This window comes from Ahaetulla prasina, chromosome 3 (assembly GCF_028640845.1).
Source record: "Ahaetulla prasina isolate Xishuangbanna chromosome 3, ASM2864084v1, whole genome shotgun sequence".
NCBI classification, from domain to species: domain Eukaryota; kingdom Metazoa; phylum Chordata; class Lepidosauria; order Squamata; family Colubridae; genus Ahaetulla; species Ahaetulla prasina.
Window position 1 is genome coordinate 165069328 of NC_080541.1, and position 15334 is coordinate 165084661.

Consider the following 15334-nt stretch of genomic DNA (forward strand, 5'->3'; position numbering starts at 1 on the left):
ATTTTAAAAAATTAAAAGCAGAGTGTAACTGCCAAGTAGTTTCAAGGTTGTTATCCATTCCTGGTCTGTTGGGATTGGTGTGGAGAAAAAGCAATGGGACTTGATGCTCTTTGTATTAATATTTTCAGTTTATTAAATATTTTCTGGAATATATAATCCTTTTAACTTTTCATTTTCCTAACTTCTGAATAGAACCATGTCCTCTTTGTCATAGCAGGCAGTATCACAAGTGACTGCTTAGAAAGTGGCATTTCTTTGCATACTCTAAGAAAGTCTGTTATGAAGAGGTACAAAAAGTAGATAATACCTAACACTTGACCGGGGGATTAGAATCATAATGTAGGGTCATGTTTAATGAAAGCCAAGGAAAATATCAATTTATCATGGTTGAATTCTGAAAATGGTATGCATAATGGCTACAAATTATTTCATTTATATTTTGACTGACTGACAGAACTTCTATGAAAACTGGATTAAGATATCAACCATGAGAGATATCCCATAGGATGGGGGTTTTCAGTGTTTACTGCTCCTTTGTAGACATCTCTGTCAACTACCATTTTGGGATTTGAATAGCTTCCTTAAAACTCAGTATTTGAAGATTTTATCCATCATTAGAATTTGTTTCCTGAAAAAAGAGGAACAGACCAAATATTCCAATCTCTCAGTGACAAGCTTACCCATTTTGATAGAACTTACTGTTCAGTCACAGTTAGTTGTCTGTTGTAGATGCAGAATTGGCAATGTACCTTTGTCAATACATTTGACAATACATACATTTGAATTGACTCTTATCTAGCCTTAAAATTTCTTCCTGAATCCCACAGTTAAAAAGAATTCAATACATTACATTACCTATTTTTGAATATTTATTTGCCATCAGATCTTCTAATCCAATTGATTTCCAAAAATTATCATCCCAGCCAGTTTTTGAGGAGTATGTCCATTTACATACAAGTGTACACAAAGATCTGGTGAGAAAAAGATACAACTTAATTTTAAATTAAAAGGTTTGTAGAAGAATACAAAATCATGATAGTCCTATTATCAGAACTGATAATCTAGACCCAGATATTAAACAGTGATTTCTACTGATCATGATAGACAAAAATATAACAAAACCAGCCTCACACTATTGTGATTCAAGCTGATCTTTCATACATGCATGTATCATTATACACATAATAAATATATATCAATATTGTAACAACACTGTAATCCTAACCCTAAACTTGCCATTCTTCCAACAAAGGGTTTTTAAATTATTTAAAATTATTAAACTAAAATACATCAAAATGTCTGATTCTATTTAATTAGGGTTTTTAATCAATAAAATGTTTCTTGTCCACTACAGCTATTACTTAACCTAACAGAACTAGAATTACCTGCATTATTACCAGTTATCTGCAGCAGGAATTTGTATATCTTTAAGTCTTACACAAATATCAATAGCATTTCATGACTGGCTCTGCATCTTATTTTTTCTATTCACATGAGCATCTAAAGACATTCTCTTTAAATGTCTTAAAAATGGGCTCTTGCTAAAAGACCCACTTTATTCTACCAATAATAATTCAGAATATCAGGAGATTCTTGACATCATTATTCTAATTTTTGAAAGTCTGACAGGAAATCTCACTTATTGATTCCGGTCTGGAATGAGAATTGTAACAGCCATGCCTGTACTAACAGCTTTCGAGCCTAAAAGACAAGTGACATTAATATTAAAAAACCAAAACCTTATAAAAAGGACAGAATGAGGGGAATCCACATTTCAATTGTGAGCTAAAAATGTCTTTATCAGAAAGAACAGAACACTAAACAGTACTATGGCACCATAGCTCACATAAATTAACATCAGATTTAGTGTCTTAAAAACTTGAAATCAACATGAATAACAATCCTTGTAAGTTAAAAATCATACTGTCAGAAAAACTGGAGCATTAGCATACTTAAAGGTCACAGAATTTAATTGCAATAATTAATTTTATTGTGTTTCATCTTTACAATGAAGTAAAAAATTGATGGCAGATTATGTCCATAAATTACAGATGATGTTGCCTATTACCCTAATCTAAAATAATTTTTTAAAAATATTTGTCTTTCTCCAGCTTGCCGTTGGAGCTTCATCATATATATTGTTATGGTTCAAAGAATATTTAGAAATTAGGTGCTTATAGAAGTAACAGTTAGTGGTTCCCACATGGTACAAAACTATCCACTTCAGTTGATAACAAATGGAAAAAACCCCGAAGTGGACAGGAGTGAGAACTTTTTCATTGTGCTTCACTTAAAAACAACCAATTTTTCTACAAAAAGAGTTTTTCAAGAAATTTGTACAAATTGTGAAGTAGCACTTCTGAAACGGAGATTGTTGCAAAGTGTAATCCAGGATGGTCACAGGATCTAATAAAACCTTTGCCCTATTTGTATGTCTGAAATATCAAATGCAATGGAGACAAGCTTGTCAGGTTCAGTCAAACCCAACAGCAAAGACACATTAAGGTTCCTCTAAGCAGTTTCCCTTATTGTTCCTCGCCCATAGACAGAAACCTTGCTAAACTACTTCTTACACCAGAAAATTCAAACTTGGTGACTTTAAGATTTGTGGACTTCAGTTCCCAGAAGAAAGCATGGCTGGTTGAGGAATTCTGGGAGTTAAAATCCACAGGTCTTAAAAATGATCATCTTTGGAGACCCTTGTCTTATACCTTTAAATATATCCTCTGAGAATTTCTCTCTTCCTCCCACACAAACAATTTTGGTTTTTGCTCTTCTGGAATAAAGCCCCCTGGATCCTGGGAATCCAGACTACATTCCACCATAGGTTCATTCAATGGTGGTGCTTCTTGGCCCTTTCCCCAGACATCACTGGTTATTATGCTATACTGTGAAGCTATGTAATCTTTAGCTACAATAACGTCATAAATATTTCATGCAAAAAGAACTTTAATCATAATAGGATTGGGCTTATTATGGTCACCCAACCTCAGAAGTAGGGGTCTCCAACCATGGCAACTTTACAACTTGTGGACTTCAATGCACTGGCTGAGGAATTCTGGGAGTTGAAGTCCAAAAGTTGTAAAGTTGCCAAGGTTGGAAACTCCTGCTCAGGAGCACTCAAACAGGAGAAAGGTACGTTAAAAACAAGGAGCACTGCCCACTGTAGGAGGCAAATTTGAGATAGATGTATGGCTGCCTAGAGAGAAGGAACACAATCACATTTCAGATTCAATTATTCCTATTCCACTGTAACACCTTTGGAAAGAACACCTGTCGTTTTAGGACCTAGTAAGAAAATGGGGGATGAAATTCAGATGAAGGGAATGCAAACAGCCAAGGAAAGGCTCCAAAAGTTGAGCTGAGCAGCAGGGATTAGGTACCAAATATTTTCAGTAAACGTCACAAAAGACAGATAAACAGAAGCAGGGGAGGACATACCATTAGTAAATATCCAATTTGCAGAGGATGCAATTTCAAATTAACCAAAGAAAGCTTAGCAGGTATTCAATAAAAAATAAAAATAAAAAACTATGAGAATTTTGTCAAGAACCGCCTCAAAGTTGATATTTGGAAATGTAATAGCTGCTTCAAATAGATATACAAATGGTAACATTTTACACTAATGGAAGCAATCTACAGGCATTTTGGCAGCTAAACTTCAAAACAGTAGTTCTAGAGATATAAATCTTCTATTGCTTTTAGTAAGAAAATATTGTTCATATACCAGCTTTCCGGAAACAATTTAGGTTGCTCTTGTTATTTAGATTTGTATCCCTTTTATCCAGGAGACAATTCGGGGGAACTTTCTCTTTGTTTTCTTCCAGATTCTTCCAGGCAGAAGGAGTTTCCATTGTTAAGGGTAGATAAATCTGCAGATGGAATCTAACATATATCTCACTATACTATATTGGCACTTATTGTCAAAATGGCTTTATTGTATATTCAACTTGAAATTGCTTCAAATGAAGAACACATTCATTTCAAACAATGTCAATTTTGTAATCTTTACAGCAATCAAAGTCAATGGGGGAAGCCAGTCTTTATTAACAACCACATGATTCACTTAACAACTCCAGTGATTCTTTTAACAATTATGGCAAAAAAGCTTGTAAAATCAGGCATGGCTCACTTAACAACCACCTTAATTAGCAATGGAAATCCTGATCCCAATTGTGGTCATAAGTCAAGGATAACAATATCTATATTCTACTATAAACTAATATTCAAATTATATTATACCATAAATACAGGTGTTGTGTGTGATTTATCATAAAATACACATTTTTTACACACTGATAATTTCTGTAAAATGAAAGTTGCCTTACAAAAGCTGGAAAAGTACAAAACCATTAAACTAACAGCATTCCCTTCTACATATTAATATACAAAATGCGAATCATGCTCCAACCTGAACAATTCTCAAGCTCCTCTGATTTAAAGATTATCTTTGAATAAGTGTAACTTTGACTTACTCCATTTTAAAAAAACAACAAACCGAACTGTCTTTATTATTTACATCTACAAAACCTCCAACCTTCATATGGAAGTCTGTAGCAGAGTTTACAAAAGAAACCTCAATAGTTTGTACTCAGAACAAAACATGTATATTTTATGAGTTATGTACAACACAGAATGGTCTAGTTTGGTTCTAGCATGAATCAAAAGAAGGTCATTTTGACTGGAACTGATTCAAACATTCTGTGCTGCTTTGGGTGATGTGATTAGAGGTTGTCTTAGCTCTTGTAATTGCAATGATATAGTTTGGATTTTCCTTCCTTGGCCAACAAAACAGGAAAAATAGGTCATGTCCTGAGTACAACTGGCTTAGGCAAAGTACGGTCAACAAGGAATGAAGTTTCAAAGTAAAGCAGTAGGAACTTTTTAGAAACGCATAGCAAAGAAGGGGGCGATAATGGACCTTACTATTTCCCCTTCACATCATGCCATTGACTGCTTACCTTGAAGATAAACTGCCACTTTTTTTTTCTAATAAAGATTATTTTAATAAAGTTAAATTTCATGTCAGTGAGTTTAACTATATACATGCCCTTCAACACAAAAACAGATGGAACATAAAGACACTGGTGCAATATTGGTTTCTCCTGCTTATTTTATGGGGGCACGTTTGAGGATTCTGGTGATTTTAAGATTCAGGATAGCCTTTATGACTGCAATGGATCCATCTTTAAAAGAACTCTGAAAGGTCTGTTTATCAGCAGAAAAAAAATAGATATGGAGTACATACTCCAATTTATCAAGCATATAAATTGTTTTTCTCCCCCCTCTCCCTCAAATTCTTTTTATGCCAAAGTCTGCTTTGGTTTGCTTATATCAGTCTTCCCAAATAAACCAGACATGAAACAGGACTAGATGACTAATTCTAGTTCATTGCAAGGCTACATTAACACAATTCTGCAAGTCTAGAAGCCATAAACTCCCCACAGTCACTTTTAACAGTGTGATCCATTAGGGCAGGTCTTTCCTAATTTTCTTTCTCTGACTGTTAAGCCACTGGGAGCTTCTGATTCTCCTGTCTGATTGTTTCCTAGGAAGCATCTCTGCCCCTCTTTCCCTAAGTTCATTCAGACATTTAATTAGAGACTGGCTACTTGAACATTGACTGTTTTGGAGTTAGTTTTAACTCCATTTGAAATAAGTAAAAAAAAATAATAATAATTCTGAATATTTGGCTTGCAAAGTTTTCTCATTGCATTCTATGAATTATATTTAGCCATTTAATTTATGGAGACATCAGAACGCATTTAAAATAAAAGAGAATGCAAAGGCTGGCAATCAGACAGGAAAATATATTTTCCCCATATGGCATTGGCTCCTTCCTTCCTTCCTTCCTTCCTTCCTTCCTTTCTTCCTTCCTTCCTTCAATGTTCTTATTCTATCAGAAAGGAATTGAATTTTTTTCTTGCAAGGCAACCAGAAAGAGAAACAAAAGCAAATGTAATAAAAAACATAAAGTTAATCTGCAGGAAACTTTGTAAATACCAAGCTGGAAACAGATGCCCTGTGTTTCTGTCTGCAAAAGTATTTGTAATATATACAACTTAGATTAATAAAAGATTTCCTTTAAAACAATTTTTTTAAAAGAAATCCCATTTGTTTTGCTGGACAGGTTGGAATTAATTTTCTGTCAGGATGTCCTCCTGCCTCAGAGGTGGTCCTTGATTTGAAAGAGATTGGGAGAGTTTAAGAGTTATGATGAAGATTTCAAAAAGTGAACAATTCTGTTCACTTACAGGAAGTATGTAATACATAAGCCAGAAAGACAATTAAAAAATTACGACAATAATAATATACTAATGGAGGCTTTTTAAGAATGGAATCAGGAGACAGTAGCCACAATATTAACAATTTCAGTAATAATGTTTGCTTAGACAATGTCTAAAAGATGTTATTGAAAAAAATGTAAGAAGTAAAAATTTTATCTGACAAAATTGAGATGGTATCGAAAGTGGATTTACTACTGACAAAAGAAATATTTAGAAGAGGATGTTTCACTGGATCGATGAAACAATCTACCTGAGGATTTAAAATTTAAAAGGGAAATACAAATGACAAACCGAGAGAGGGGATATTTTTTTCATATTGGATTTACAAAAGAGGCTTGTAAAAAGTCTTTAAAAACTCTGTGTGGTGCGACAAATGAGAAATGAAGAGAAATAAAATCCTTAACAATATTTGAATAAAGTAAATATTAAGTTACAAGAAAAAGGAATATATAATTGGCTTATTTAATCAACAAAATAATTTGTTAATTCTGGCTATTCTTCACAGACATTCTGCTGATCCGAGGACTGAAAATATCGTGTTTTAAGGATTTGCTTATAGATAAGATCTAGGATGTGAGATGGAGAGACAAATGTTTGTAATTTTAGAGAGTGTGAAGAATAACTAAATTTGTTGTGATGAATATTGGAAATCACTTTATGGGTTTTTTTTCTCTTTATTATATAATATTCTTTTCTCTTTATGTTTTTCTTTCTTTTACCTGGCACCTTTTACTCTTTCTATTTTCTTTTCTTTCTGTAGGTATTAAGTCCCTGTACATACTTTCAGGAGCGCAATGGCTCAGCGGTTTAAAGCACTGTACTTGTCAGTCAAACAGCCCAGGTTTGAGACCTGAGCGCCATGCAACGGGATGAACGCCCATTATTCTCCCCAGTTCTTGCAAATTTAGCAGTTTGAAACATGCAATGCAAATAAATAGGTACCAATTCAGCGGGAAGGTAAGAGCGTTCCATGCACCTCGGCATATAATCATGCTGGTCACATAACCATGGAAATGTCTTCAGACAATGCTGGCTCCCTCAGCTAAGAAATGGAGATGAGTTTAGAGACTTCTAAAGTCAGGCATGACTGGACAGGGGGAACCTTTATCTTTATGTTTAAGTACCTCCAAGGTTAATATTTTGAGAAGTATTCATAAATTTATTTTATCATATTATTTTAAACAAAGTTTCAGAATACCAATTATATTTCAAGGGGTCTTTTCTTCAGGATCTTCATCCTCTTGTAATTTTAATTTTCCACATTTTTAAACTTATTTTTTGGATATACTTTCTAAGTTCAGTCACTGGCAAAAATAAAGACCTTTAGAAATTATCTGCTCTTTGGTTTTAACTTGAAAGTTATCATTTCATCTTACTGAAATCCTAGCAAGTATTTGGATCTCTTTAAGTGCAGAAGATTAATTAATACCTGCACTTCATGCTATTTATATATATTTATAAAAATAGAGAGAAGGAGACTGACAGAAAGCATATATTATAATCATTATTTTTGTTAAGAGTTATGTTTTAAAAGTGGAACACGATAATTTTTTCCTGCACTTCCATATTTTTTACATCAAAAACTAAATATTTTGAATTCTGGTTCAATGAAACACAGATTACTTAAATACTTAACCATACAACTTGTAAATGTCCCATTATGCTGCCATTTATACCAGCACTGGCGTTCTAATATATTTAATAATAAACCGAACATGTATAATGTCTTTGATTTATTTGTTTAATTGAGTTTTCTTTATCTAGTTTTAGGACTTTTGTGGAGAACAAATCATATTTTCCTCGTATGTGTGTAGAAATATTAAAAATTCAAAATGGTTCACGAATTTTTAAGTAATATGATATATACCAAACCCAATTTCAAGCAAAACTAAACTGCTCTCTTAGATATGGAAATTTTCTCTCTCTTATTAGCATGTACCCAACAGCATGCATCCACATTAGATTTCTCTGAAAGTAAGTTCATACTGGTTTGAGACCTTTTGCTAATGTTTTATTAGCAGCTACAGATTCACAGGGCAAGGATTTAGTGAACATACACAAGCAACTTCTATTTGCAAGCTAACAAAGGAAACAAAAAATATCACTGTACAGAGAGAATGTAATATAGGTAATCTTACTAAGTTAAATTATTACTAAAATTATTACTAACATTAATAACATAAGGGAGGAAAATAATTTTAATGAGGAAATTGAAAACCTCAGGATACATTATTTAACTTCAGAACCTTAAAATTCAAAACAGCTTCCCTAAAAAAAAATTCACGGCAAGGTGATTCATTTCTAGCAGGAGTCAAAGTTGTTAAGTTCTGGGCCAAATAATTTGAAAAATAATGAGGTAAAAGCCTGATCTCAGAGAGTTTAAAGGAATGCAGACAACCCAGTGGGGGGAAAAGGCACAGCAGCTTAATTTGCTTTTTTCTGCCACCTTTCCAAAGTTCATGTCTAGAATGAAGCTAAACAGCTTTTTTGAGCTATGGCATTCAGACTTCATGAAAACAGAGCACCAGACTTGCATCTCATTTTTTTTTAAAAAGAATTTGATCTGACAGTAAATTTTCAGGCACAGCTCTCAAAAGTAACAAGATGGATAATGTGAGATACCGACATGTTAAAAAGGTCTTTAACCAATTAATATATGAAAAAAATTGACCCATAGCAGTTTCTTTAGGTAATGTCTTTTCAAGTTATTTCTATACAAGGAATTGGTAAAGGGAGCTTAGTCGCTGAATTAAATTATCCACCCAGCATTTATCATACATAACAGAGGTATTCCTTTGTTTCAGTAACAGCCATGTTGAAGAGGACATTTTACATTGACTAGGAGTAATTGTTTTTGGCATTTGGGAGGATTATTCATAGGTCGCTCTGCAGAAATTATAAATGGTAGAATTCCTTTTCATACTGATCATTTCAAGCCAAAGAAAATGCAGAACTTGTATTCCAGAGTAACTTATGTGGAAGACTTTAAGAGTTCTGCTTTCACTATAAACTACTTCAGACTGAGGAGTGAAGTGGGGGAGGAAACAAAATATCAGAAACAAAATCAAGGTATTCATTCCTAAAGTCTCTCTCAACAATTTCATCAAGTACTATTTTCAATTAACAAAAGAATGAGGTGTAGCATTTTGATAAATTATTTAATACATGGTTATTTAGGTCATGGGAACAGCCTTCAAATATTTTGAATGCAGCTGCCTCAATCATTGCAATTTACTTGACTGGCTGAAGCTAAAATGAACTGAGTAGCAGAATAACAGAGTTGGAAGGGACCTTGGAGGTCTTCTAATCCAACCCCCTGCTCAAGCAGGAAACCCTATATACCATTTCAGACAAGTGGTTGTCCAATCTCTTTTTAAAAACCTCCTGTTGGGGCACCCACAGTTCCCTGAAGCAAGTGGGAGCATTGATTTTGCTTATTCCCTAATCTAGATTATAAATGTGTCAGGATTTGTTTATATGGTAAATCCTATGCCTATTTATCTGGAATAAAATTGCCGCTAAATCACCAGGACCGCTCTATTGGCATTAGATTTCATAATGCCCCAGAGCTGAAATTAAACATTTTATTAAGCAGTTGCTGCTGATATACTGTTATGATGAGAATGCAATCTGACAATGTTTGGATTAATGTGACACTACTCTTAGGGTTGTTTAATCATAATTTATTCAATATGATTCAATTGCTGGACTTGTACAAGGTTCTATATCAAATCAAAGAAAGCATATTATGATTAAACACCAAAAAATAATCACAATCTCTACAAGGTACAGCACCTTCAGTTAGAATGACTGCTCTGACAATAAAATGTCCTTATTGCTTAGAACTGTTCGTCATTAAAATCTTTAGGATGGCTATTGATAATGTTAGGTTCCATATACAGAGGCTTTTGAGACAGTCTTCAATCATCTCACTCTCAAAAAATAAAGGTGACAAAGAAGGCAAATAAATGTCAGCAAATTATGAAGTCTGTCAACAATAAAATGATATTATAATAATCTGATTTTGGAATCTGCATTTAACAGCAGATTTAATAGCCCTATGCTGACAGTAATAAAAAAAAGTTTATTCTTCTATTTATTCTCCATTGCTTTTAATCTTCTGTACTACTTTTACCAGAACCTATCTCTCAGTTTTAAAAAGATTAATACATGAGTTCCTTTAGGAAATGGAGAAGAGAATGTCGGTTATCCTGTTGAATAAGGACTTGGCATTTTTTACTCACTAATAAAAATAGTGAGAAGCCAAGCCACACAGGGTAAAATCACAGCCTCACAGCCAACAACACACACATTCAATTCCTGACTTCATTTTCCTGAAATAGAAAAGTACATACATTTCTCAAATTTCGTACCAAGCTTTCACATATCCCTAGAACAGCAGGAAATGCAGAGTGCCAATGCTATGCTCAATGCTGGGGAAGTTAGTCACAGAAAGTGAGAAAAAGTGATTTTTTTTCATATCACAAAATTCTTGTTTTCAAACTAAAATTTACAAGCACTATTTCCTCCCCGTGTCATTGAAGGGTCTTTGTTTAACAGTCTATCTTAAGACGACTTTACTTTGTAAAATTAAAGACACCATGCTTTGGATCAGTGAAACCCCTTTAATTCAGCATGACTTCATGGTTGGCTCGGAGCTCTTTGTCACTGTGGCAGCCAGCCAGGCAGCTATATACCCATTACAATTTCTGCCTCCATCTCCATCATCTCCTCTTTTCATTGCTGAACTAGTTCATTTGGTTTTCTAAAGTGAAAAGAATGTATATTTATCAATCAAGAACTGAGGCACATTTTTAAAAAAATAGCAAATTTATAAATCGTTTAAGATTGCAGATATTAAAACCTTAAGGGACAACCAGTTGAACACTGAGGTGCTACTTCAGCTGATTATATAGGAATTAAACACTGCAAAGGGAAAAAAACCCAGAACAAATCAGAAAATAATGTAGAAAGTATTTCCAAATCTTCCTGTTTTATATATGCTGCAAGACACAATGATGATTTATAGCTTCATGCAGGGTTTCCCAACCTTGGTCACTTTAAAACAAGTGGACTTTAACTCCCAGAATTCCCCAGCCTGCCTGCGGAATTCTGGGAGTTGAAGCCCATGTGTCTTAAAACAGCCAAGGTTGGGAAATCCTGAATTAATGGTTTTTTGGCAAGTGGCAGTAAAACAAAATGTTGCATTAAAGGTATATTCTTATGATTTATATTGATATTGATCGTTTCCTGATTGTTTATTTGTAATCTATGACTATCATTAAGTGTTGTACCTTAGAATTTTTGATGAACATATCTTTTCTTTTATGTACAATGAGAGCATATGCACCAAGACAAATTCCTTGTGTGTCCAATCACACTTGGCCAATAAAAAATTCTTTTCTTTTCTTTTCTTTTCTTTTCTTTTCCATTCCATTCCATTCCATTCCATTCCATTCCATTCCATTCCATTCCATTCTACTGGAAAAAAATGAGTACCTGTTTTACAGTTTGTATGTAAGATTCAGAAGCTTAATCTTAACTGGAGCATACAGGGAAGAAGTCCAGAAGCAGTGGTGGGATTCAACCAGTTCGCACCACTTCGGGAGAACCGGTTGTTAACTTTCTGAGCAGTTTGGCAAACTGGTTGTTGGAAGAAATCATTAGGGGAGAGAACCGGTTGTTAAATTACTTGAATCCTATCACTGTCCAGAAGGTATCCGCCTGGTGCTCAAAAAACAACTTACATCTAAATACTAGTAAGACAAAAGAGATGGTGCTAGATTTCCAAAAGCACAGAGAGGAACCTGCCCCACTGTATATCGAGGGGGCTGTGTGGAGAGGGTTTCCTCTTTTAAATTCTTTTCCAGGATCTCACCTGGAAAAACATCCCTGATTATTGGCAAGGCCCAACGGAGATTTCATTTCCTTAGAGACCTGTGAAAAAATCAGGTGGAACAACAGCTGATGACCCCTTTCTAACGGTCCATGATAGAAAGTGTCCTCACATACTGCATTACAGTATGGTATGCTGGTTTAACTGCTGCGGACAGGAAGGCACTACAGAGAGTGATCAATTTGGCACAAGAAACCACTGGTTGCCCTCTAACACCACTGGATAACATTGTCAGGTCTCTCTGCTTTAGCAGACTAAGAAAGATACTCAGAGATGATTCACACCCTGGTCAGTGTCTCTTCGCACTTCTACCATCGGCAGAAGACATTGAAGCATAGCCAGCTGAACAAATAGGTTTAAAAATAGTTTCTATCCTTGGGCTGTGTTCAAAGAAGGGTCTTAAACACAACCACAATCACTCCCCGCACACACGGAAATGTATGGCTAGTTTTTCTTTTTCTTTCTTCTTCTCCCCTAATTACTTGCATAGGGATTGTTCTTTATACTATTCATGTTGTTTGTATTTTTTGTCATGGATTGCATCAGTGAGGCTATCTGATCATCATTGTATACATGATGTACAATGACAATAAAGGCTATACTATACTTAAAACATCTGTTTAATTAAAAATGACATTTCCTTTGTTATGTACATCAGAGTCTTACCATTTTGTGAAAAGCTGTTGAGTTTGGGATAGTCACAGAACAGGAGCTAATAAGGATCTTCATAAAACTTGAGCAGTTTGGTCAAAGGGGAACACAATAGTCGCTGCTCATCACACAGATCAAAAGAATATTCCAATGGCATTGTGAGATCTAGAAAAATTGCAGGCAATACCTGCTGCTGAGGCAGATAAGTTTTCCAAAGTGGAAAGAAAGGTTATACCTGGTCACAAGATCATCTTATCGCTATGAAATGACAGGTATAGCTCATTCAAACTCAGGGTGCAAATTTCATTGGGATATCATGCCAACAGTATGACAGCTAAGAATGTTAACAAATAAAAGAGTGAAGTAAGGAGATAACTACAGTTTCAAAAAGTTTGCCCATCATCTCAGAGAAAATTAAAAGCAAATTCCATACAAATCTGATGTTATTGAAAGGAAAATGTTCAAAAGTCTTTTCCTAAACTGCATATCAATGAGGAAGAAATGTGTTGCTATTTGTTATTTGAAGGGGGGGGAGGCAAGTTTCTTTGATTACAAAGACAAAAATTCCAAATATAGGAGCAGAAAAATTCAATGAAAGCAACAAGAAAGCCAAAACTCAACCAGGAACCAATCTGGGTTGGTCATTGGGACCAGAGGTTTTGTCTTCCAAGCTTTTGTGTTTGTGCTCTAGCGGATAGAAGTTCCCTTTGGACAGCATGATTCTGAAAGCTCGGAAAACCGACCCAGATTGGTTCCTGCAACATTATCCAGGGACACATATATTCGCCTTCATTCATGAAATCTCAACCAATTTATAGAACAGCTGTTTGCAGAGCAGGTTTGCATGCCGTGCATAGAAATTTGAGCCACTGTATTCAAAGAAGGGTCCTAAAAAACATCATATCCAAGCTATCAATCTGATGACTGCCAGCTCCAAGTGAAGAATTGTGTCACTGCCGCCTGAGTAAAAACTTAGCCATTTGGACAAACGGGGGAGAAAAAGTTTCCAAAATAGTTGAAAAGAGCAAACTGCATTAGGAGATACTAATTGTTGACATCATCATGGACAGCAATGGCTGCAACTTGAAGACTGGAGAAAACTAAAATAATAATAATGATAATAAAAACCCTTGCGACCAGAAGAATTACAAGACAAAAATCTGGATAAGATCTTTACTGCTACAAAATTTGAGTAATGAATACGGTGTACTCAGTGCAAATGAGAAGAGAAAACAAATGAGTGAAGTTCTCGCTCAATACAGCATTGCTTAGAATCCATCAAGGTGTTGTAATGCTGAGATGAACCAATACCAGAAAATCATTGCATGAAATGTACCAGTTCCATTTGATGATACTAAATTACAAACCATAAAATAAATTGGACCCATCCTGCTAATTCCAGATTAATACTGGTGTGAAATTGCCAGTAAGTTCATGCATCATGGTAGTGGTGATTTGGGGGGGGGCGGTTTGATGGGCCTTGGGTTGTGGGTTTTTAATACTGTAAGCTGCCTGAAGATACAGAATGATCACCACGTGTGAGTTGGGCAACTACATAAATTTGTTAAATAAATAAATAAACCTTTTTTTTTTTTTTGCAACCAGAAATGAAAAACTTACAGAGTCTTAAGGGAAGCTATCATTTCATTTTAAACACCTTTGTCTCCACCACAGAACGACATCGAAGTATCACAAGTGGAGGAGAGCATAAACTGCGTGTAAATTCTTACCACTGAATCTGACTACTCATTTCCCAGCCAGTTAAAAAGATTAATTGGGCAGGGGGGCAGGGGCCACACAGTGACACTGTCCCTGGGAAGCAGAGGGAAAGAATGCAGTTGCTTAACCCTCTCTCCTGTATAATGCAGCCTCAGTTTTCCTCTTTCAAAAATCAGTTTACATAAAAGTTAATTACCTCAGCATCTCCTTTTACAATTCCTGCTTTATTTTACCTCTCTCCCCTCAACACACCTAAAGGTTACATAAACAGTATAAAAATATAGAAGATCAGAAATACATTCTTTCCCCAAAACTCCTAGGAAGAATCCAGCTGCAGAGAGAATAGGGTTGAATTACAGAATATAACAATGTCCAGGCCTGAATCTTCCAAGAGGGTGGGCAGAAATTCTTCAAAGGGGGAAAAATTGAAAATTGGATTGCAGGCAAGGCCTTGCTTGCTTCAGTCCTGGAAAAGTGGTCTCATGAGAATTGTGAAACTCAAATTTATGGCTACTATTAAATCTTTTACTCCATCAAAATTAAGGCAAGAATTTTCAGTATCTGCTGCTCAGGTTAGCCTTTAGATTACGTTCCCAATTTATTGATACTAGATTTATGACTTGATTTTAATAAAAGCTGGCAATATTAATGTCCAGGTTTACCATGACTGCCTATTATGGCAATAGCAAATTTACTGAAGTTACCTTCATTACAGATTGTCTTTCTCTTATTTTCGTAATATAAAAGATACAGAGCAAAATATCAACATTTGCAAGTCAAT

General features: G+C 34.9%; 1 protein-coding gene across 6 annotated transcripts in view; it reads right to left on the minus strand.

The window, feature by feature from the left end:
- Nucleotides 1-15334, minus strand: part of FGGY (FGGY carbohydrate kinase domain containing) — a 195157-nt gene that overhangs the window by 122239 nt on the left and 57584 nt on the right. For all 6 annotated transcript variants that reach the window (XM_058174692.1, XM_058174696.1, XM_058174690.1 and 3 more), the window contains one exon: nt 856-971. In XM_058174692.1, the coding sequence (XP_058030675.1) occupies nt 856-971 (116 nt within the window). The remainder of the gene's footprint in view (nt 1-855; nt 972-15334) is intronic.